Source organism: Halichoeres trimaculatus, unplaced genomic scaffold, assembly GCF_033239565.1.
Source record: "Halichoeres trimaculatus isolate MK-OKI-2021-1 unplaced genomic scaffold, fHalTri1.1 fHalTri1_scaffold_17, whole genome shotgun sequence".
Lineage (NCBI taxonomy): Eukaryota > Metazoa > Chordata > Actinopteri > Labriformes > Labridae > Halichoeres > Halichoeres trimaculatus.
Window position 1 is genome coordinate 13,889,586 of NW_027437195.1, and position 22,366 is coordinate 13,911,951.

The 22,366-nt window shown below is 42.7% G+C and overlaps 3 protein-coding genes across 3 annotated transcripts in view; 2 read left to right on the top strand and 1 right to left on the bottom strand.

Moving 5' to 3' along the window:
* Positions 1-1,294, bottom strand: part of mnat1 (MNAT1 component of CDK activating kinase) — a 33,786-nt gene extending 32,492 nt beyond the window's left edge. Inside the window, exon 1 of the mRNA XM_074692711.1 lies at positions 1,078-1,294. Coding sequence (XP_074548812.1) covers positions 1,078-1,166 — 89 coding nt within the window. The 5' untranslated portion in view covers positions 1,167-1,294. The remainder of the gene's footprint in view (positions 1-1,077) is intronic.
* Positions 1,295-2,672: 1,378 nt separating this feature from the next.
* six4a (SIX homeobox 4a) lies at positions 2,673-9,012 on the top strand. The gene is made up of 3 exons (XM_074692708.1): positions 2,673-3,542; positions 5,150-5,856; positions 6,810-9,012. The coding sequence occupies exons 1-3, from the start codon at positions 2,809-2,811 to the stop codon at positions 7,403-7,405; spliced, it is 2,037 nt and encodes a 678-aa protein (XP_074548809.1). The 5' UTR covers positions 2,673-2,808; the 3' UTR covers positions 7,406-9,012.
* Positions 9,013-14,516: 5,504 nt separating this feature from the next.
* Positions 14,517-16,812, top strand: LOC141806967 (homeobox protein six1b). The gene is made up of 2 exons (XM_074692712.1): positions 14,517-15,382; positions 16,186-16,812. The coding sequence occupies exons 1-2, from the start codon at positions 14,823-14,825 to the stop codon at positions 16,478-16,480; spliced, it is 855 nt and encodes a 284-aa protein (XP_074548813.1). The 5' UTR covers positions 14,517-14,822; the 3' UTR covers positions 16,481-16,812.
* The last annotated feature ends 5,554 nt before the right edge of the window (positions 16,813-22,366 follow it).

Genomic DNA, 22,366 nt, shown 5'->3' on the forward strand with positions numbered 1-22,366 from the left:
GTTCTTGTCATTATAAATCCCCAAGTTTTTTTTTTTTTTTTTTGGAGGGGTGGGGGGTTTGCTTTTTATGCAGTTAATTGGAAACATGGTGAGAGTGGGGAGTGACATGTGGTAAAGAGGCCATCGGCTATATTTGAACCTTGGCCACCAGCACAAGGGCAAACCTCATGGAGCACTATAGGCCATCTGCACTCTAGTTACTTTAATTATTTTTTAAAAAAAGGATGTATATATAAACCCTTAAATACTTGATATCCTCTAAGTAACTATTGTTTTTTTTCTAAGTAGATTTTCAAAATTAGTTCAAGGCACAACTATAGTATTAGAAAATGTAGGTTCAAATTCGATATGACCTTTCAGTCTTGAGATCTTGATTAAAATGAAGTTGCATTTTGCATGGCTCAGGTCTGCTTTACTTTTAATGGTATTCCTGCTTTTAATGCACCTATAAAGCAGAACGCTTGAAAACATTAGGATTCATCAGCCAGCACAAAAACTGTGGGGATTTTAATAAAACTACAAACAAAAAAGTATACTCTATCAACCCTCAATCTTTTCTCGAACTATTTATCAAGTTGTTCAAACAGGCAGTGTAGTTAAAATACCAACAACGCTTGGTGACGTGTTTGGGGGGCTAACTGCCCGCCATGTTTTCAAAATATGAGTGAAATCTGAGCTAACCAGGCTCTGACGACAGCACTATGCCCCCTGTTTACTCAAATGTCACTGTTAACTGTGGTCTCTTAAATATGTATTTTTTTCTACAGTATTACTATTAATTAATCTAATGTATAATGGAGTATAATTTCTTCTTCTATCCCTGCCATCTGAGGATAAAATAAAAGGTTGGCTGTTAGCTATGAGCTCGTGCAGATGTTCAACGTCTTCTTAACGTTCAAGCTGCCGTTTAGGTTAAAAATGTGTCATATATATTTACAGTTAATACCTAGTCCTTCTAATTGGGGTTTTCTTGAGTTGATAAGTGTTTTTGCATATTCTGAAGGACAAAATTTGTCGAGTTTGGTGAGATTCACTCACCCTCTACCCTGTGTGTAGCTGTCAGATGTAAATACTCACAGCGTATGTCCGCAGACGTTCACCATCAGCTTCAGCGAAGGATTCCTGTATTTGGTCGTTTTGCATCTTGGACAACCCTGGTCATCCATTTCGATCACCGCAACACGAACTGTAGCTCTGTGGAAAAATATCAACAAGAAGCAACTCTCCTGTCAATTTCCAGGCGGAGAACTACTGTGTCGCACTGAAAGCAGTCCGACATCAACCACCACTGATAAGATAGGTTCCTACTTAACGATCGTCTCTACAGCAGAGGTGGTCACAGCGCGGGGCAGGTTGGATCGGGGTCCCCCCTTTGAGACCAAGATAATCTGAGGTAAAGAGCTAAATGGTTTATATTCTAAAATACACAAAGAAAATTCTAAGAAGACAGATGGTATTTAACTGTTCATGAATTTCCCAGTGTCCTGCATATCACTAGGAGGAGTGTGCACTGATGCACATGGACCAAAATGGTCCACCGCTGTTGTTCCTGACATTGTAAGGCTCCTGATTGAATGTGGTACAACTTTGGGATATTTATCTGTTCTTCTGAGGTCGTTGACACGTGGATATGTCTCCATACGTTAAATCAGCAATTTATGATGATGACATGACATTATATTCCAATTAGTTTGGTTATTAAATAGATCAGCTACCACAGGGGGAGCTTGGTTGGCATTACAAGACTTTTCATTTCAAGGCCATGGCCTATGAAACATTTGACATTCCTGTGTTGCTCTTGAGAAAATTAAGACCATTATTTAAAATATGTCTATGCTATGGCCAAAGATGTTTACTCAGAGGACTATTGTCTATGTTATAAATAAACGTTTTGGCAACTTTTATTATTATAAATACAGTAGCTGAAAGGTGGAAGACAATTTTTCACTTTTTTAAAGAAAATGTACAACCACACATATCTATTGAATTGATTTGATGTGATTTATTTTGCTCTTTCGTGCTATAACTCAACATGAGGGTGGCTTCTGACAGATAAAATCACACGTAGCCATTTTATTCAAATCACAACAAGACCTTTAACTATTTTGCATCTTCCCTAATAGTTGAAATACCCCTAGGCTACTTGTAAAAGTTTCTTAAAATGTCTTTATTTGAAGGTGTGGTAATGAAATAATAATGAGAATATAAGAAAAAAGGAAAGTCCTTTAGTTTATTATTTTAAAAAATCCCTAAATATCTACCCTCAAAAAAGCTAGTCTGAAAGTCAAACTAATTGAAAGTGATGTGGTTAAATTTTACATTAAAAAAATATTTTAAATCTGCACAATGAGTAAAAGTTGGCACAGTTGTCCCTTTAAATTTTAGATACGTCGGTGTGAGAATATTAGCTTTTATGCTTTACATAAAGCCAAGTCAGCTCCTGACAATGCAGACAACAAGGATATCCCGTTCCCACGATCCGGAGCACTCACCTTGCACAGGTGAGCTACGGGAATCTACAGTAAGTTATGAGTGACAGCTGGAAACTAAACATTCGTGTCTAAATCCCACTCGCTCCTCCCTAATGGGGCCCTCGGCGGCCAATAGCGTGGCTCTCCTGCAGATAGACCCCAGCGTGTCTCCGTCCAGATCCAGTCCCCGCAGAGTAAAAGTCACGTTGGAAGGAAAAGGGGAGAGAGATATCTACTTACAGCTGCTGTCAGATATCCGATCACATTCGCATGGCGAGGAGGTAACCTGATCGAGCTGGGAGGAGTGACTTTACCAGGGAAGGCTTGAACAAAAAAAATGTCTTCTTCTTCAGCCGGAGAAGTCACAACAGCAAATGACATCAAGAGGGAAAATGTGAAGGAGGTGGATACGCGGGAGTGTATCAAGCTTGTGGCGCTGGACGCGGCGGAGTTGTCCATGGAGCGCACGGCTCCCAACACGGACGCGGTGCGCACAGATCTGCTGGTGAGCGCCGCTTCCTCCCTGGCCTTCTCCCCGGAGCAAGTTGCGTGCGTCTGCGAGGCGCTGCAGCAGGGAGGCAACGTGGACCGGCTGGCCAGGTTCCTGTGGTCCCTGCCTCAGAGTGACCTGCTCCGCGGGAACGAAAGCATCCTGAAAGCCCAAGCCCTAGTGGCTTTCCATCAGGCTCGGTATCAGGAGCTGTATAGTATTTTGGAGAACCACAGTTTCAGTCCGTCCAACCACACCTTTCTGCAGGACCTTTGGTACAAGGCCCGGTACACCGAGGCGGAGAAAGCGCGGGGGAGACCCCTGGGCGCCGTGGACAAGTACCGTATTCGGAGAAAGTACCCTCTCCCAAGGACTATCTGGGACGGCGAGGAGACTGTGTATTGTTTCAAGGAGAGGTCCCGAAACGCGCTAAAGGATCTCTACAATCAGAATCGGTACCCCTCTCCTGCCGAGAAGCGGAATCTCGCCAAAATTACAGGACTCTCCTTGACCCAGGTCAGCAACTGGTTCAAAAACAGGAGACAGAGAGACAGAAATCCGTCCGAGGCACAGTCAAAAAGGTGAGGAAACGTGAGAAATTAGTTTTACAAGTCACGAACTTCACACGCATCAACGTATAACGTGATTATTTTCCAAACTGTGGTGTGCGTAAAGGGCGCGTTAAATTAGACCAGTGCTATTTTTAACAAATGATTTAAAACTAATTCCAAAGAGAGACGCCAATATTTTTCATTGACATTCAAGTCAATGACTGGCTATACTAAGTGTATTTCACAGTTTCCAGAGGGGCTTCCCAACTTTTACAATGTGAACTGTTAATAAGGGATAGTTAAGAAGCAAAAAAGTGTGCGTAAAGGGTTTGGAGCACGCTTTTAATGTTTTGAAATATGAAGCGGTTGCCACTCAGATCCGGTTTCAAGTGTGTTGCTGCTAAGGGGCATGGAAACCATAAGCAACTAAATAACGTAGTAACTCCCAAGCCCGGCGGTTTGACTGTCAGCCAAAACTTTGACGAAACAATTGACAATTCAACTTCACTTATTCTGATGTGTGTCTGAGTGTGTCTCAATGTACGAAGTCTGAGGAAAACACACTCAACACATGGGCGAGTGCACATAAATCATTTTCATTTTATCTTCGCCTCTCCACACCAAAAGAGTTCTCAGAGCCTCTTTTATCTCTTCTGTTTCTTTTCTTAATCCCCCACACGAACAGACTGAGGTGTAGCTTCTTTCATGTTTCTGTCTCTGTGAACAAAGCTGACGCACACCTGGTGGAGGTGACCCCTCTGTCTTTACACAATATCTCTTTCACACACATTCAAACACACACTACCATACATGTCTTCATGTTGCTAATAGTAACAATAAAAACTTCTCTGACTTTGAAACCTGTAGATTTTTTTTCACACATTTATAGCAAATAGTGTCCTTGTTTATATCTTTTCCTGGCAGTGGGGGGTGGGACAGCTTGGAGTGTGTGTGTGTGTGTGTGTGTGTGTGTGTGTGTGTGTGTGTGTTTGTGTGTGTGTGTGTGTGTGTGTGTGTGTGTGTGTGTGTGTGTGTGTGTGTGTGTGTGTGTGTTGGAGAGGCAGCAGCTGTTTGAATCAATCTTAAATAAGAGTTGTTCATTAACAAGCCGTGACAACTAAATCTAAATCATTTCAGAGGCTTCAGCTAAACAGAAAAACTTGGGTTTTAAATTGTGAAACCATTTCAAATCAGAGGAACAAATTCAAATAAATGTCCTTAGCCATTTGTTGTGTCACGCAACCACTGCTGGCATTTTGTCACACTGGAATTTATAGCGCCAAATGGTTGCACGGTTGTTGGTGTGAGTCGGTTGTTGTCAGTGCGCCTCTCCATGAGGTAGGAAAGGGCTACACACTGGCAAACTCTGCCTGCTCTTCAAAGCTGTGTAATAACACAGCAACAAATGTGACCCTGCCTGCCCTGTGTTCAGCAAAAGAACAACATGTGGCTAGAAAGGAATTACAAACACTGTTTCTTATTGAATTTATATGGTAGAATTGATTTAGAGTGTGTCCACTTTAAACACAAAACTGCCAAATTATGTCAGACAGTTTCCCTTAAGTTTTTTGGTTAGAATGTGGCTGTAATTTTTTTGTATTAAGGTTTTTTTTCTATTGTTTCTGCCTTTTCCACAGTGAATCTGACGGAAACCACAGCACAGAAGATGAGTCCAGCAAAGGCCAGGAGGAGCTGTCACCTCGTCCCCTCTCTAACTCCTCAGACGGCGTGATCACTCATGGGGCTCTCCCCCTTCAGACAGGGCATTTGGACAGTGGAGTGGTCATCCAGCAGATTGGAGACATAAAGCTGCCTCCTGGATCCAGCAGCAGCAGCCTCTACAACGGAAGCCTTGTGACCAGTAACACCTCCTCCAGCATGTTCCACAATGGAGGTTCATCTTACCTCCACACTCCTGGAAACATCCTCTTCAACGGGCTCAATTTGGGCATTCAACCCTTAGCTTTCAACCCTCTGAGGTCGTCTGGAGGGGTGCTGCTGGGGGGCTCGGGAGTGGACATGCAGATGCAGACAGGGCAGGAGAAAGGACTGGGAAGTTCTGCAGAGGAATCAGCCTTGCCTTATGCCTCCTACCAGGGCTGTGTGAACGGCACAGAGGTGAAGCTGGAGGGCGTTCACACCATGGCGGCCCAGAACGGAGGCTCTTCCGTGCTTACCTTCAGCTCCTCGTCAGGGCCGCTGCAGCTGGGGGGGTACAGCTTGGTCCAGGTACCAAGTGGAGGAATCTCTGACAGCGACGGCAGCTCATTACTCAACAGTGACGTAGGTCTTCCTCCTCTGCAGCTCTCCTCTGCCTCACCTGTCCCGACAATCACACAGCAAGGTGGGTTTAGAAAACTTTGAGACATGTTTGGTTCAGAATGATTTATACTCGTTTTGAAGTTAAAGTCAGATAGGCTGAAGAAAAATGGATGAATAATACAAAGAGGCCTTTAAAAAGCTGAAAGAATGTGATTATTCGATTAAAATGACCAAACCAGAAACTTTCAGTTGATATTATCTATTAATGGGGAAAACTGCATCCGGATTTAGAGGCAATTAAAGTTTATTTTCCCTTTTTCAGATACAGATGACTTTACTTTAAAGTGATGCCCCATATGAAGATAAATTCTTAATTTATAAAAAATCTCTGCTGATGATTTATTCCTGTATTAATCAGAGCTGACCTTTGCCCCATTTTTATGTTCCTCTGAATGCTTCACGTCCAGGCTAGTTTGTCAACAGGTCTCTACTACGTCCACATGAAATATATCTGAGCTGCTTTATTCTTGGCTTGTCAGTGTTTGGGCTGCAGCTCGAAGGCTAATACTGAACATATCACAGAGCAGAAGAAACATGGCCACACACACAAACACAGAGAAGAGGTGGTCCTCTGAAAACCCCAGAGATGAATAAAAACAAGTTGTGGAGTCACCATCACTCATCATCATTGCGCTCTTGATGTGCAGAGCGAGGGGAGGAGGAGAAATACGTTTCAGACAATCAGGGGCCCTGAAACACTCTAACAGGGAATAAGACGTTCCAGCTCTCACTTTGACATGAAGCAGAGAATCTACACCAGCATGAATAATAAGGGAAAGGAGAAAATTGCAGCATGCTGTTGAGTCCTGGCTCTTGCTCTCTGGGGCTCTGCAGGGTCGAGCTTTAAAAGTACAGAGTGTGTGAGACATGAAACAGCAATTGGGGGGCCAAGGCCTGCTGTAAATGAGACATGAAATACTGTGAGAAAAGGTGTAGAGGAACTGTATGTACTGATCGATTGTTGTGTCACTACAGGTTCTTTGCCTTTGAGCAACGCAGCTGTTACTTCCTCCAGTGAGAATTCGTTCCAGCAGCAGGACAAGCTCACCATGTCGTCCCTCCACCACAGCACCGTCCTTTACAACATGAGCAGCGAGAACCAGCTCTCCATCAAGAAGGAGCCTCTGGAAGGGGTCGTCTACTCCTCGTACCACCACGGCCTCCACCACCTGGACCCCAGCGCTCAGCTCAGCTTCACCGCTCCAAACTCTGAAGACGCCCCCTCCAGCCAGGGTCCTGCCTCCACCACAGAGGTCCACACCATCAGCTCGTCCAGCCCTGAACCAGAAGTCTACACCACCCTAACCGTCAGTACACCCCTCATGGCTCAAACAGACCCCAGCAGCCACCACCTCCAGCCTGCAGAGTACCTCCGCGGACCCCCATCCTCACACATGATTGGGCCCGGCGTGAACAACGACTTCATGAACCTTTCAGAGAACAAAGTGGAGGTGGCTGGAGGTGTTCACGAGATGGTGCGGGCGATGTGTGGAGAGATGGAGGCAGTGGAGGGGAAGGATCTCGCCAAACTACAGACAGTTCAGATAGAGGAGGACATGGCTGACCTTTAACCTCTCCCCTCACCGAAGCCTTCCCACCACCCAAGCAGAAACATGATGAATTTTTTTGTGTGTGAACGTGTGTGTGCGTGTGTTGTTGTTTATTTTTTACCATTTACTTCCCTTAAATGTTAAATTATTTTTGCTCTGACTTTTACAATGCACTCTAGCAAGAGAGAGGAGCCCCGTGGGTGGGCTTTATCAGCGTATCATAAAAATAAAAAAAGTCTGTGACATGTTTTAAAAAGCCCCGGCTTGTAAGAAGGATGACCGTTACGTGCTCCGAGAAAAAGTCGTGTACGAGTTTGAGCTGTGTTTAAATGTGCATTTTTATAGACAACACCTGCTACTTCCTGTTGAGTGGATTTGATCCACAGAAGCAGGTGCTGGAACGCCTCAAAGTCATGTGACCGGGATGTTCCTCCAAAACTAAATGCGTCATCTGGGTCAAACCAAAAAGGTCATCTGGTAGGGGGGGAAGAGGGAGAGAGGGAGCTGTGTGAAAATGGTCAGTTAAAGAGCGATGGCTTTACTCAAGGACTGCACACACACACAAAGACACATACACACACACAGAGGGAAAAAAAGATCATTCAACTCACTAAGCTGCTGATTTAGGAAAAAGTGTCCTTCAGGAATCAACTTAAAATCTCTGAATGCCTCTTAAGTTTCTGCAGAACTCCAAGCTTTTTGTGCTCTAACTCATACCAAATGAACTCAAAGTTAAGACTAATGTGCCTTCCTGCTTCTGAAAAACACCACAGCATTGGTCTGTTTGCACTACCGTCATGTTCAGCCTTTCGTTTGGAGGGTTGGTCATTTGTAACGCACCACAATAAACGCTCACTGTTTCAGTAACAACTCATATTTCAAGCCTCATCATCATCAACCTGTAAGATGAAGATGTAAGTGACGACGGAGAGGTCTCACTCTGATTCGTCTTATCGTTTCTAAAGCTGCAGCTCGTAGTACGTGATCTAGACGTGATGATGCTGTTCTGTTGTCCTGTTTGATTCTCTCTTTAATGTCACCTGTCATGGATGCTGTTTCTCTATGAAGGGATTGTAACCACCTCTCTTCCTCTCTTTGCATGGAAACTAGTGCCTTTTACTTTTGTGTTTTTTTGTGAATACCACTGAAGGTAGGCCTGTGACTCCTGCAGCATATTTGTTTGTTGGGTGTCAGTCAAAAGGAAAGACAAGAGAATGCGCAGCCCGTTTGTCGAGTGTGTGTCCGCTGCTTTTCACAACAGGGGCCTAATTCCTCTCCTTGCTGTCGTACGGTACATGACTGCTAAGCACATTTCATTTCAGCCTCACAGCCAATACAAAGCATGCACACCTCTCAGTGCATCACACCTGGTCGCACTCATGGACAGGTAACTCTTTTTTTTGTCTGGATTCATAAAACAATCCCTTCAATTTGAAAGGACAGTTCAGTATACTCTCAGTGCTTTAATGACACAAACCAAAAAATTAGCTGTGGGCAAATAAAATAATGGTCATTTGTGTTTTTTTAAATCTTAGTTTGGATTATATCTTTGTTATGTGAAATTATGTGAATGTATTTTTCTAAATCTCCATACTGCAATAAAAGTTTATATTTATAAAAACATGAAACACATCTTTTTGCTTGTTTTTGACTTGTTTGAATCAATACGACCTGATAAAAATCTAGGAGTTGTCTGTAGTTTTTAAACATTTCAGGGACACAGCATGTTTTCGTTGTGTGGCAGACAAAAAGTATACCATTCCAAATATTTAAGGGTCCCGTGCAGCCAAACTGTAAGGATGGAAAGGGGTACGCAGTAATCCAGCAAGCCTGGTGCAGCTTTCCCCAAACTTGCAGTGATCGTTTGCACATGCCTGGCAACCTGGACTTCATTAGCCCTCCTTTTCTCATCTCAGCCCCTGTAATTCAAATAAACAGCAATGAGATTTCCAGAGGTAAAGCCCCTTTTGGGTGGGGGGTCTGCAGCTCCCCACAGCTCAGTCCAATCCTATGGCCTTTTTCCCCCCAGAGTGAAGACTGGACTCGCCCTGCTTCAACATGTGGAAGAATGAATCTGAGGCGCTGTCACTCAGAGGAGAACAGTCTGAACTACTCTCTCTGCTTCTTAAATTCATAAAATTTCCCCCGATGCTTGTTCGCTCAGTGGGCATCCAACCAAACCAGCGAGGAGAGATAAGACTGGAGACAAAGTTTGACAAATGGACAAACAGCGGGGGATTTTGTTTTATTCACAGCGTGTCTGTGGTGGATTATAGGAGTTGTCTTCCTGGCTGCAGGAGTTATATATGATCTAACTGATGACCTAAATAAACAGAGGCTGTTTGTCCGTGCTCACTGTGGAGGCACAGAGAGAGAAGAAGAAAAAAAAAAACTGGGAGAGACTCAACGGGAAAGGGAGGGAGAGGCAGGCAGGCGGGGGATAAAGTTACCTGTGCACAGGTGACCTGGTTGCCATGGGCAGTGGATTAGCTGATTGTTAGGTATCAGGTGACTCCTCCTGTAATATTGAAAAGGGTGAAAACAGCTTTGTTGAAGCCCAGAACAATATCCCATTCGCAGAGGGGACAGGCTCACGGTCTGTGGGTCTCACGGGGAGGGGGACAGACAAAAAATGGAATCCAGCTTTGTATTGTGTATATGAATTAGACAGGAACAGGAACACAGATCGTAAAATCTTCTCTCAAATGGGACAGCTACTGACTGAATCATGATGTTTTTCTACTTTTCTTATAAGAGAAAATAAAAACATCCCCAAACCTTAATACAAGAGGATCATTTTGTCGACATTTCAAACATGTGCCATAAAATATACCTGATAGTAGTAAAAACCATGGAACTCCCCCAGAACTCTGGCCTTATTAAAAACACTGACCTCTGCTCTTTCAGATGGTTTCAAAGCTGACATTTAATGCGGCGCAGCAGACTGCAAGCCATATGTAACATGACCTGGGGAGCACGGTACTCCACTGCTCCACGTCCCACTAATGAGAGGGCAGGGGTCAGCGGGTACCAGCCTGCTCGCACAGACCCACCACCACCGGCCAAAGCAAGGGGAGAGAAACTGAATCTGCTGCTGGCTTGAGGAAAGTCGGTGGTGTTTATGAACTAGAACTAGAGGAATAAATGTTCTCAGCTGATGTAGATTTTTCTTACACCCCCAGTTAAAATAGGTGAGCTGTTTGTTGGTTGGCAGGGTGGAGGGTTAGTGCACACTTCATCATGCAGTGTTGACTACTAGAGAAGATGAAACCATGAGTCACAGGTTTGTCCTGGAACTAAACATAAGGGCAGCTTTGGAGTACGGTAACAGCTGGGAGGCAGCAGCATCTTGTCCTGAACCCAGTGGTCAAAACAAGGAGAGGAACAGCACTTTGTAACAGGAGCAGCCCACATGAGACCACATGGGCTTACACACCTGCTGCTGCTCAGTGTCCACCTTCAAATCATTTCTAGGATACTCTCACAGAAACTCCTGAGTTCTTCTTTGAAAGTGTATGACAGCATTGTGGTGGCGCCCCCTCTCTGCCAACAGCAGCACGTCCCGGTTTTGTCCTTCCTTTTGTTTGTTTATGCATTTGACGGCCCGCCTGGTTTGTTTACTCTCTCCAGCCCGGCAGCAAAATAAAAAAAAAACAGTATTTCCCTTTAAAACAGATACAACAATATTTCTGCTTGAGGCGTGTTTACAGAGCAGAGCACAGTAAAACAAAAAAAGCAAAGCAGAGGCCGTATAATTGCATATTTGTGGAGGTGGTCCTCGGAGGAAATGCGTAATGATTTTGATGGGGAGGAGGGGGTTAACCCTCAGTGCACTTGTACCAGGTCTAATTTTCCAACATGACAGGAAACTCTGTTAAGCTGATAATTGCAGCTCCAATTTCATTTAACTCACTCATGTCAACAGTTGTGTTTTGTTTTGAGAGAAGGAGCTGCTTTCTCTCCTCTCTGCCTGTCTTCACCTCTGGAGTAAACTGCTTTTACTTTTAATTAAAAACACACTGCCTCAAAACATCGACTCACTATTGACTGAATTAATAAACATTAATTAATGCCTAGTCAAAAGCTCAACTGGTCAACTGAATGACTTTTTGGAACACTGTTGCTTTAAGTTTAGAGGATAAAACACATAAATTCATTTTAAATTAAGGGGGATTTTTTCAGTTTATAACATTTTGAATAAATCATGAGATTGTTTATTTTTTTTACAGTGCAGTGAGAGGGCAACCTTAAACCACCATCAAATCTACCCCCCAAAAAAGATTAAATCAAATCAAACCAAAAGGGTTGGGATTTAATCTGACATTTTTCACTTAATTCCAACAGTATCCAGTTCATACAGCTGAAATATTTTTTTTCTCTCATAAATTTAGTCAGAATTAGACCCATCTGTTCTGTGAACCATTCATCGTTTCAGTTTTCCTTCATCTAAAATAACCCTCCGGTTAGAAACAGGGGCTTTCTGTTCATGTCAGTCTCATGAAGTGCTTCGAGTCGAGCCTCTTTTCTCCCCACAACACTTCATGTCTTTAAGATTCATTTCTTGCTCTGGTCAGGAATTAGAAAACAACTGTAGCCCATTCATTTATCCGTGTGTCGTTGCCTCTATAATTAAAAAAAACCTTTGAATTAATTTGACCAACACACCCACCCTGTTCCAGCCATCATGCCTGATTTGTTTAAACAGAAATGGTGAAAACTTTACTTTCTTCCGGATAAAAACACTGACTCATGTGAGTTTTCCCAGAAAAGCGGTGACTACACCTCTGAGCACCCGTAATATTTAGCAGCCTTGATTTTCCAGGAGCAGTTACAGTCCGAGTTATGGGATGGTTTGAAGGAAAAAGCTTGTAACGAGAGTAAGGAATCTCTGCCCCATGTGAATCCCGTTTTGCACGGAGTAACGAGTGATAGTGCACCTCAGTGTTGCATTACTGGTCGGGGTCTGAGGAGTCCGGGCAGCACTGATGAAGGCACAGAGAGTCCACATCTTGAAATAATCCGGCCCCCCGGGCTGCTCGGGTTAAAGGAGGAGGCGCGGCGCAATGTGGTAGAGATATTAGAGAAACCCGAGAGGCGCTCATCAGACAGCTCATTTACTGAAGCACTGAGCTTTTACACACAGACAGAAAGAGCATGAAGACTCGGGCTCAAGTGGTCTGAGTGTCCACTGGGTGAAACATGTAGACTGGAGGATGCACAGATTCAATCTGGTAGACGCAATTACAGGCGCATAAAAACACCAGTGTAAAGCTGTTTGTTAAACATACTAACTCCAAGACTAGTGTAAATATAATGTAGCGTGAGTGTAAAAACAGAATGATTTTTAAGATTTTTATTCAATGATCTGTTTTTGTTGTTCTTTAAACTTTTGGTGCTGGTGCAATTTTTTATTCCCCCAAAAATCTCGTTAGTTCCTTCAGGTTCTCCAGGCGTTTCAGCCAATTGATATTTTCTGTTAATTTTTGCACGACCAATTTTGGTAAGAGTAGATAACCAGTTTAGTTTAAATAAATGCAATAAAAAATAGAGTAGTGAGTGTACGATGTGACGTGGTTTATGCACGTTTCTGACCACAGCACGCATTCATTGCAGAAATGATTCAATCGCCATATCTAACCTATTTAATTCCTGTGGCTGGAGGTTTTTTTTTTTTTTGCTAGTTGAGATATTTACTCAAATGGTTGGATTTGTTTTCACTCTCTATTCACCCAAACATATTTGTCAGTCAATCCAGAAGCTGTGGGGAGCAGATCTGCTTTCAGCTGTCAATGTGTGTAAAAACTAAAGTTCAAAACATTTTATCTCAGAAGTAAAAAATCTTTCAGCAAAGTGGTTCTCTTCTCAACGCTTACGCTGTGAATTTGTTTAAGTTAAAACATTATTTTCTAGGTCACATCTACTCCCTTTAACGTATTGACAGAGGGGTTTTTTGTTTCAGACTCTGGTGCAGATAAGAAATGTGATCTATATGGCTCAAACCAACAACTGCCCCACCAAGAAGCAGTGTCGCAGAGAACTCATTTACTAATGGATTGGTTTAGTGTTTCACCCAGCAAAAAACACTGGAGCCAGTGCGGTGCCCGTCTAATCCCTGAAATATAAATGTGGGCTACAGGCTGGAGGAGATCTGAAAAAAGGCACATGGTGATGCAGAGAGAAACATGAAACAATGCATAAAATGAAATGGCGTTGGTTTGATTAAAACTGTTGCATTTTTTACCAACAGCAGTTGAAAATGTATACGAAAAAATGTCAGTGTGTCAATGTGTTTGTTTTCACTATCTAAGAGATATTAGTCAAAATTGGGGACATGTTTTTGGGTATGTTGCATAGAGTAAGACCCCACCTCTCTTTATAAATAACCCCCCACACACACACCGGACACACACACACACACACGAGAGAGAGAGAGATGGTGGTCTGAATGTCCCATGACACATCTGACAGCTACTACAGTTAAGGTTTTCTCATATGAAAGACGCGCGTAATTGTGCGCACACAGCCACTAATAAGGAGGAGCTTATTAAATTATATCACCTCGTAAAATAAACGGCTCAGGTAATTAATGAGAGGTCAATCTGTGAGTAATCAAGGTAGTGGGGTCAACCGGAATCAGCTGTGGCGGTAAATAGACTCCATGGTAGAAAAAATGATCCATAAACACTAGAGAATGAAGATTAAACATTTGATAAACCTTTTCTCTTGATCCTAAAGCTCTGCACTTCTACCAGTCTGATGTTTCTGAGATTTCAAGCGTTCCATAAATAAATTCTGTTTTTCAAAATGTATAAAAACTTTCCCTCGAAGATAAAAACGTTGGTGCTCCTGCGGGTTCACCCTCCAATGACTGTGATTACAGATAACGTAGGTGGAGATGCAAAGTGCGGTTTGTCCCACGTGGGAAACTTGAAAGCATATATAACGCCAACCAACAGAAGATGTATATTCACTACATGTTAATACGGCTTTTTAAGAGGTCTGTAATAATTGATTAGTGTTTAGGTGCCGCTCTGCTCCCTCAGCTGCAGCGCGAGAGGGACTGTGGGGGCGGGAGGTGTATGGGAGCGCTCCTATTTCAGCCCCTGACGCACTGCCTCTGGGGAGGAAACGGAGCCGCAAACTCAGTCCTGCTCTGCTGTACACGGTGCAGGGAAGAAGGAGAGCCAATCACCGAAACGCACAGGCTCCCTTTAAGCCTGACATATCTCCAACAGGAACAAATTGTCCCAACAATCAACATCCCAATCTGCTGCGCGCATCAGGGTCTGGAGAGGAGCAGTGAGCCTACAGGCCCGTGCTGCGCGGAAGGATTGCGCTGGATTGCATCGCGAGAAGAAGCCCGAAAACAAGCAGAACATAAACGACACTTTTCACATTGGATACCGAGTTTCAGGGTGGAGGAGAGAGCTCGGACAGCATGTCTATACTTCCGTCCTTTGGGTTTACGCAGGAGCAAGTGGCGTGCGTATGCGAGGTGCTGCAGCAGGGAGGAAACCTGGAGAGGCTCGGTCGCTTCCTGTGGTCTCTGCCCGCCTGCGATCACCTCCATAAGAACGAGAGCGTCCTCAAAGCCAAGGCGGTGGTGGCCTTCCACCGCGGGAACTTCAGGGAGCTCTACAAGATCCTGGAAAGCCACCAGTTTTCTCCGCACAACCACCCGAAGCTGCAGCAGCTGTGGCTGAAGGCGCACTACGTGGAGGCGGAGAAGCTGCGCGGCCGGCCGCTCGGTGCTGTAGGGAAGTACCGCGTGAGGAGGAAATTCCCGCTGCCCCGCACGATATGGGACGGCGAGGAGACCAGCTACTGCTTTAAGGAGAAGTCCAGGGGCGTCCTGAGAGAGTGGTATACACACAATCCCTACCCGTCCCCGCGTGAAAAGAGAGAGCTGGCCGAGGCCACGGGACTGACCACCACGCAGGTCAGCAACTGGTTCAAAAACAGACGGCAGAGGGACAGAGCTGCGGAGGCCAAAGAGAGGTACGCTTTACTGATCCGGCTCTCACGCTGTTCTTCTCTTCACACACATAGACATAGACTGTTGTTTTGACTCATTTCAGAAGAGAATTTAGACTCGCCTTAGAAAATGTGTACATAGGCCTATATATTAAAATGTTTCTACAAGCAGCCAAATGAGAAAACACAAGAGTCACAGACCGTTTAGACAGCACTTTAAAATGCAAGAAAGTAGGAGGACAAATAGAAAAGCATTACAGACATATCTCTTTTTCACACAAGGTCAGGTATCACCTTTAATTTTTTTTTTTATATATTTTTATTCACCATCAAACCCATAGCTTTGCTGAAGCATGGGCAATTAGAAGCTGAATGTTGACAAATGATGGATTTGCTTAAAAACGAACCCTTCAATCTGACTTATCTTTCCCTGAGTTTTAACATGAAACCTTAGGAAATATCTGCATCATGCATTTCGTAGGCTTTATGCAGGGTAATGTTAGGACAGTATATGGGCACATATTTTGGAGATGTTGGGAAAGACTTAGAGGTTAAATTAGGTTACAGTAGAATAAAATAGGCTTTATTTAACACTCGCTTTATTTAACTGCTAATACGTTTTCACAATAAAAGTAACGCTATTTTGTGAAGAAAATTAGAGAAAAGCATAAAACCTCATGACACGTTATTTTATTTTAATCTGATGCTTCTGCAAAACATCCATAGCTGCCGTTCACTGCAGGCCTCACGCATGTGTTTAATGCCACTCTAAGAGAAAAAAACAAATGCCCATTTTCCTCTAATTTTCCCCTCGATGTCATTTCCAGAGAGAACAGTGAAAACAGCAACGCAGGCGGCAACAAACAGAACCAGCTGTCGCCGCTGGATGGAGGAAAGTCTCTCATGTCCAGCTCGGAGGACGAGTTTTCTCCCCCTCAGAGCCCCGACCAGAACTCGGCGCTTTTGCTCCAGGGCAACATGAGCCATCCCGGGGCCTCCGCGTACCCCATGTCCGGCCTGGGGCCCCCTCAGCCGGTGCACAGCATGCACGGACACCCGCACCAACTGCAGGACTCCTTGTTGGGACCTCTAACGTCCAGTCTTGTGGATTTGGGTTCTTAAAGAGGCTGCAAGAATACTTTATTTTACAAGGAGCGTGAAAAAGAAGACTGATAATCAGATTGAGTACATGTATGAAATAACTAGTAGCCTACCTGATAATATAGACTGACTTGTCTGTCGTTAAATTTGGTTAGAACAAAATTCCTTTATGCGCTTAACCTGTGTATCAGTCCTGACAGGAGATTTTTTTTTCGTATCTCCTGCGCATAAAAACACACAAACAGGACCTGACTGAAACTCTTAAACTCAACGAGACACTTAACTGGACTGGCCCTTCGCTTAATTTATGAAATTTTGTTGAGAAAAAAGAATTAGAGCGACCTCCTGGAAACTAAGAGGTAACGTTTTCAGTAGAGTCATGGTTATTAGTTTCCAATAAAACAAAACTAATACATTTGTCTCTGTGTTATTTGTGTTTTATAGTGAAAGCAAAGCGTTTCTGGCCCTTCATCTAAAAAAACGGAACTGGATTAACGCAGCTAATTAACGGAAATTACGCAATGAATCCTCCTATATTCGTTTTTGGTTTCAAATTTAAATCCCATTAGGATTCTTTAAACTAAAAGCTAATAATGATGAAATTCATTTGGCTCCATGCAAATGCTAAGTGCTAGCATGAAATGTAACTGATGTGCTGGGTGTCCATGTCAGAAAAGCAATGAGTCACTATGAGATAGAAATCAAAGTCTGCATCCCGGGTCCTTCGATCTTCAACAATAATTACGGTAATACAAAACACAGAATTCAAACACAGAGCTATAAAGGGAAATTTAATTATACAAATGTGAGTCAACATGAGCAGCTGTCTGTCAGGAATCTGTTGTGTACACATGAGGCAGCCTTTGGTTATCGTGTCAGTCTCATAAACAAACGTCTGACTGAAGGAGAAAGCGTTTTTGCCTTTTTATATTTAAATATATAGATTTTTTTTTTCCTGAGTGCTGCGGATCATTGGCTTTTTGTGGCCGTGTTTACTTTGCTCCCTCCCAGAATTTTGCAGAGTTTGTTCTGTCGGTTCCGGACCATGGGAAAGAGCTGCACTCAACTTTTTTACCAGCTCTGGACATTTAGGTTTTTTCTTATTTTCTTTTTTTTTTTTTTTTTTTAGAAACATCTCATGTGAGGAAAATAGAAATTAAGTTGGACTGTCAGCGTGGATGTCCCTAAAACAAAACGGAACAAAACATAAAAACAAATCTATGCTTTTTATGTTATAGGAAGGTTCCTTTTTTATTGTGTAGTCCAATTCTAGGTCACAAATAAACATTTGAAGAGAGTAAAACTCTTAAAAAAATATTGTTATAGTCCTTTTTGTGAACAACAACGTAACGAGAATAACCTTCAATTATTGTATTATTAAAAGTAATAACAACAGGGATTAATTAAACAGTAACTATCTTGAGGCTACAACGAGAAATAATAATAATAATAATAAACATCAGATTATTTTGGGGGACAGATTATGGGAATATGTTGGTCTAAGACTGAGATTGTGGTGAGGACAGCTCTCTGGTTCCCCGCCCCCCACACTCTCTTTGGGCTCATGTCAGGGTAAATTGTTTTGAGCAGAGAGCACGGAGGATTTCCTGAGCATAATCTGAAACAGTCGCTGCTAGCATTACTGCCTGATTGCAAAGATTGCAGGGCTGCAGCGCCCGGCTTCAGTGGAGAGACCTTGAGCTATTCTACATCACAGAGGCCTTACTCTCTCTGTCTGAAGCCCTTGGTGGACTGAAAAACACCAGGGCCGTGCCCCCCATCTTTCAACTACAGCTCTGAAAAAGGCCTGTCTGAGTGATGCATCTGTGTGGCTGTCCTCAGCAGACCTTCCATTTATCAGGCTTTGGGTTGTGTTTCTTTTACATTTTAATCAAACACATCAGAGTCTGTTTAATGGGAGAATATTCAGATCTCAGTCTTAAGCACTGCCACTTTTGAAAAAGTCAACACAATGTAAAAAGAATGCATGCCAAACATGGTGTAAAAATGCTAATTTTAAGCATCACAAGTCATAGTTCTTGTTTTATGGAGCCTGTATTCAACCTGATTTGATTTCCTGAATGCTGTTTAAGGATTCGTTAAATTTCAGTCTGTACATTTTCAGTGTCTAAAAAGTATTAAAACCCCTAGAAATGTAGGAAGATGTAGTTGCTTATAAGGTATCATTTCAAAATGATCTCAAAACTCAGAAATTCCCCTAAAGCCTCTCAAAACAGTTTTTTATGTATTTCATCTAACATGGAGTGTGTATCACTTGCCAGGCAAAATATAAAATTGAAGTCTAAAAGGCTCATCTGAGTAATATCTGTCAAGGGTTTATCTATAAAGAAAATAAAAATGAAATGTAAATAGCAAATGTACGGTATCCGGCTGATGTGAACAGCAGCTTTCAAATCATTTTTAAAACAAAAGCCACATTTTTTTTGGCTTATCTAATGTTGTGAAGGAAAAAATACAGAAAAACCAGAGTTATGTGGGCCTGACAACTGCTTTGTTTTAGGGCCTTTATATTTGGTATTGAAGTATGCTGCATAGACATTATCACTGGTGATTACACACCTGAAATCACAATGAACCTTTTAGCACAAAGCAGGATTGATGTAAATTTCAAGTACAAAAAAGTTCCTTATTGCAAAAAAAGTCTTAAGAAAACTTTAAAAAAATGATTCAGTTCACAAGCCTACGTTAAATTTTACATTATAAGAATGATAAGTTACTGTTTTTAAAGCTTAAGTTAAAAGTCACAGGGTATTTTTTTGCAGTAAAGTTGCATCAAAGCAAAAGCTGATTGAAAGAACTGTAAATAAACATCTTCAAGTTTAATATATTGTTGTTTCACTGCAAAATGTATCTCAATATATTTAATTATTACCCTTTACCCAACAGTTCTGCTCATGTTTCACATCAGCAGAGGTCAGCAGAGAGCAGAGGTCCCTGAACGTCACGTATATCTCTGAGTACATCACGTGTCTCTCCCTGTTGGCACACAGTACAGCTGAATATTCACAAATTAACAAACAGGTGATCACAAAGCCACCAAAGCGCCTCCTCATACCTGTTAATCTAATGACAACATGTCCGGCAGGGTACATAGACACAGCAGGGATTAGACCGGCTCTGTGCCACATGACAGAGGGACGCTCATAGAGTCACCTTCAGGATGTGCAGGAGACTAAAATCAATCCAATGCGGAAACTCTGACAGTGCTTTTAATCAAGCTCAAATCCCTGCTTCCCGAATGCGTCTTGTGCCATAAATCTATGGGCCGCTGCGTCTTCCTCTCATCCTTCATGCAACAAGTGCTCCATGCAGCATACAGACAGCATGACAAAAGACGGAGGCGTCTGTGTCAGTGAGAGCAGCTGCTGATAGCAAACAGAGCCCCAGTCATTTCATTTGACACAGGCATAAGTGGCAGTGGCTCTAAATCAACAGCAGGAAAGGACCCTGACGTGTGCAAATAAACATGCAGAGTAGCCTGCATGAGTGCAAGCAGTCGGCCTCAGCGGGCTCCATGTTTTCTCTGGCATCTGAATCTGAGAGAATCTATCAATTCAGGACTGACTCTGAAGCTGGGCTAACTTTTCGGTGGCATGTTTTCGTGGTTTGGTGCCTGCAGGTAGCTTTACCTCAACATGTGAGCCGGGTGTGAGACAGGCCCAGGTATCCATAACCACAGGGCTGTACGGGGAGTGGGGGCGTGGGGTGAGGAAGGGGGGTGATGAGGGACAAAAGGATCTTTTCAGGTCTGCCTCAGAGCGGCTGGGCTGCTGAGGGAGGGAGAGATTTTCTTACCAATGATGCATGGATCTGACAATGTTCCTGCCTGGACGTAGCTAGAGGCAGATGCAGGCTGTGTGTGTGTGTGTATCTGCGTGAGTGTGTGTGTGTGTGTGTTAAAGAGAAAACTCACGTGTAGCAGAAAGAGGAAATTCATCTGATTAAAGCTAGTAAGAAAGAAAGTAAAACATCACAGGAACAGAATAAGGTGTCTGCTGGATTTCTCTGACACACACACACGAAATCAGAGAGGCTGAGTTAAACCACCTTAAAAAATGTTAATTATTCAGATGTAGAAACAAAAACATTTCTCTACTCAGGAGCAAAAGAAGTCTTTCATCCCACAGGAAGCTACCATGTGACAGAGCTGAAAGAAATATTTATCTCTTTCTCCCAGTCGGATGAGTGATGCATGACCCAGAGTTCAGATACAAGAAGGAGGAGGAGGAGGAAGAAGAGGAGGAGGCTCTGCAGACACTCCTGGGTGTTAAATAGCATGTTGTGTATCAAATGAAGAACAGAATCATGAACGGGGGAATATTTTATGTTACCTTATCAGAGAAAAAAGACAAAAGAAGAGATAAGACGTGTGTGTGTGAGTGTGTAATGTCTGTGAAAAAGGATGTGTATAAAAGAAATGTAGCCAGAAGGCAGAGTCTCAAATGACCGACTCTCCCACAGACAAAAGGCAGCTCTGGTTCCCGAGAATCAGATATGTATATTTTTGGAGCTGGGGGAGAAATGTGATAGTGGCATTAGTCTCATATGTTTGATCAAGAAAGTGACTTCAGTCTGGGATGTTTTTGGGAAAAGTTTTGTGAGGACTTGAGGTAGTTTCTTGGTGAGTTATTTGTTTTAAAACTAGTCTTAAGAAGACACAGAGCAAGAAAAAAGGTTTAAAAAAAAAAGCTACAAACACAGGCTTTAATCCAACACTTTACTTTTAAGGTCTTTAGTGTTCTTCAGTTAATCAGATCACTGAGGTCAGATCGTCAGTGTGGTGATGCTGAGGTTATCGTAGATGTTATATTGTGATTGACCCTGTGATCCCACCAGCAGCTGTCCTTTTGTCTTCTTTAATATCCTTCTTTAGGAAACACTGAGATTCTGTTTCATTTTGCAATCTGCAGAGGTTAAGGCTTTATTTTGTGTTCCTTGTCTTTGTTGTTGATAAATCCATCAAGAGTAAGGGACACAGGGGAAAAACTTGAGGGGCTGTGTCCGCATGGCCTTCATGTAAGAAAGGCAAACAAAGTATGGCTGCAGCTAAAAATACTTTGCATTTAATCAGTTTCCAAGTTAATCCATTTGGAGTTTGGTGAGAAAATGTTGAAAAATGTCACCCTATGTTTCCAGCAGCCTGAGATGATGTCTGGAAGTGTCCCCATTTCCTCCACAACTCAAAGATTTGCAACACTCCTATGAAAGGGGAGCAGAGAGAGCTGGATTTATTCACATAAAAACTGTGGAGGATTTGATAACTCTAAATTTCTCTTTCTGCTCGGAAAAGGCAAAGAAACAAAATTTCAAAAGCACTCAAAATGTACGTTTTTACGTATTTAAGCCTGCACACTTTTCCTCAGTCCCTGGGAATTGTAGTTTTTAATCAAATATTGTTAGAAATAAGTAAAGAGGTTATATTCAGGCTCTTTTCTGTAGAATTTTCAACACTTAAAAATGCTCAAACATTTATGCTTTCAGGTAGCAGAGGGGAAAAGAACAATGAAAATCCACTGAAACTCATGAATAACTGCTTATTTGATTAGAGTGGAAACACAAGCACAAGTGTTGGATGTACGTACTTATAGAAAGATGGTCATATTTGAGCACCCTTCTTGTAATAGATTGCCCAAAATATCAATAAATTGATCCGACTGAAAACCACAGAACTCAGCACTCACTCTGTAAACCCAAGGACTGACGCAGCAATTTCATCCAAGCCATAAACTTTTCTTTACACCTAAACAGTGAAACACACATCAGCACTGACATCATTATCAATAAATAGAAGAAGGAGTGCTGCAGTGTATTATGAGCTACAACATATTTTAAGACTCCACCACAGGATGATTGAACCCTGTAGAAATAAAACAAGTATGTTGCCTT

Excerpts from the sequence above, each read along its gene's own strand:
- LOC141806967 (XM_074692712.1), top strand. The coding sequence starts at position 14,823 with ATGTCTATACTTCCGTCCTTTGGGTTTACGCAGGAGCAAGTGGCGTGC. Across the intron at positions 15,383-16,185 it reads GCTGCGGAGGCCAAAGAGAG|AGAGAACAGTGAAAACAGCA; the intron begins GTACGCTTTACT and ends TGTCATTTCCAG.
- six4a (XM_074692708.1), top strand. The coding sequence starts at position 2,809 with ATGTCTTCTTCTTCAGCCGGAGAAGTCACAACAGCAAATGACATCAAG. Across the intron at positions 3,543-5,149 it reads TCCGAGGCACAGTCAAAAAG|TGAATCTGACGGAAACCACA; the intron begins GTGAGGAAACGT and ends CCTTTTCCACAG. Across the intron at positions 5,857-6,809 it reads CCCGACAATCACACAGCAAG|GTTCTTTGCCTTTGAGCAAC; the intron begins GTGGGTTTAGAA and ends GTGTCACTACAG.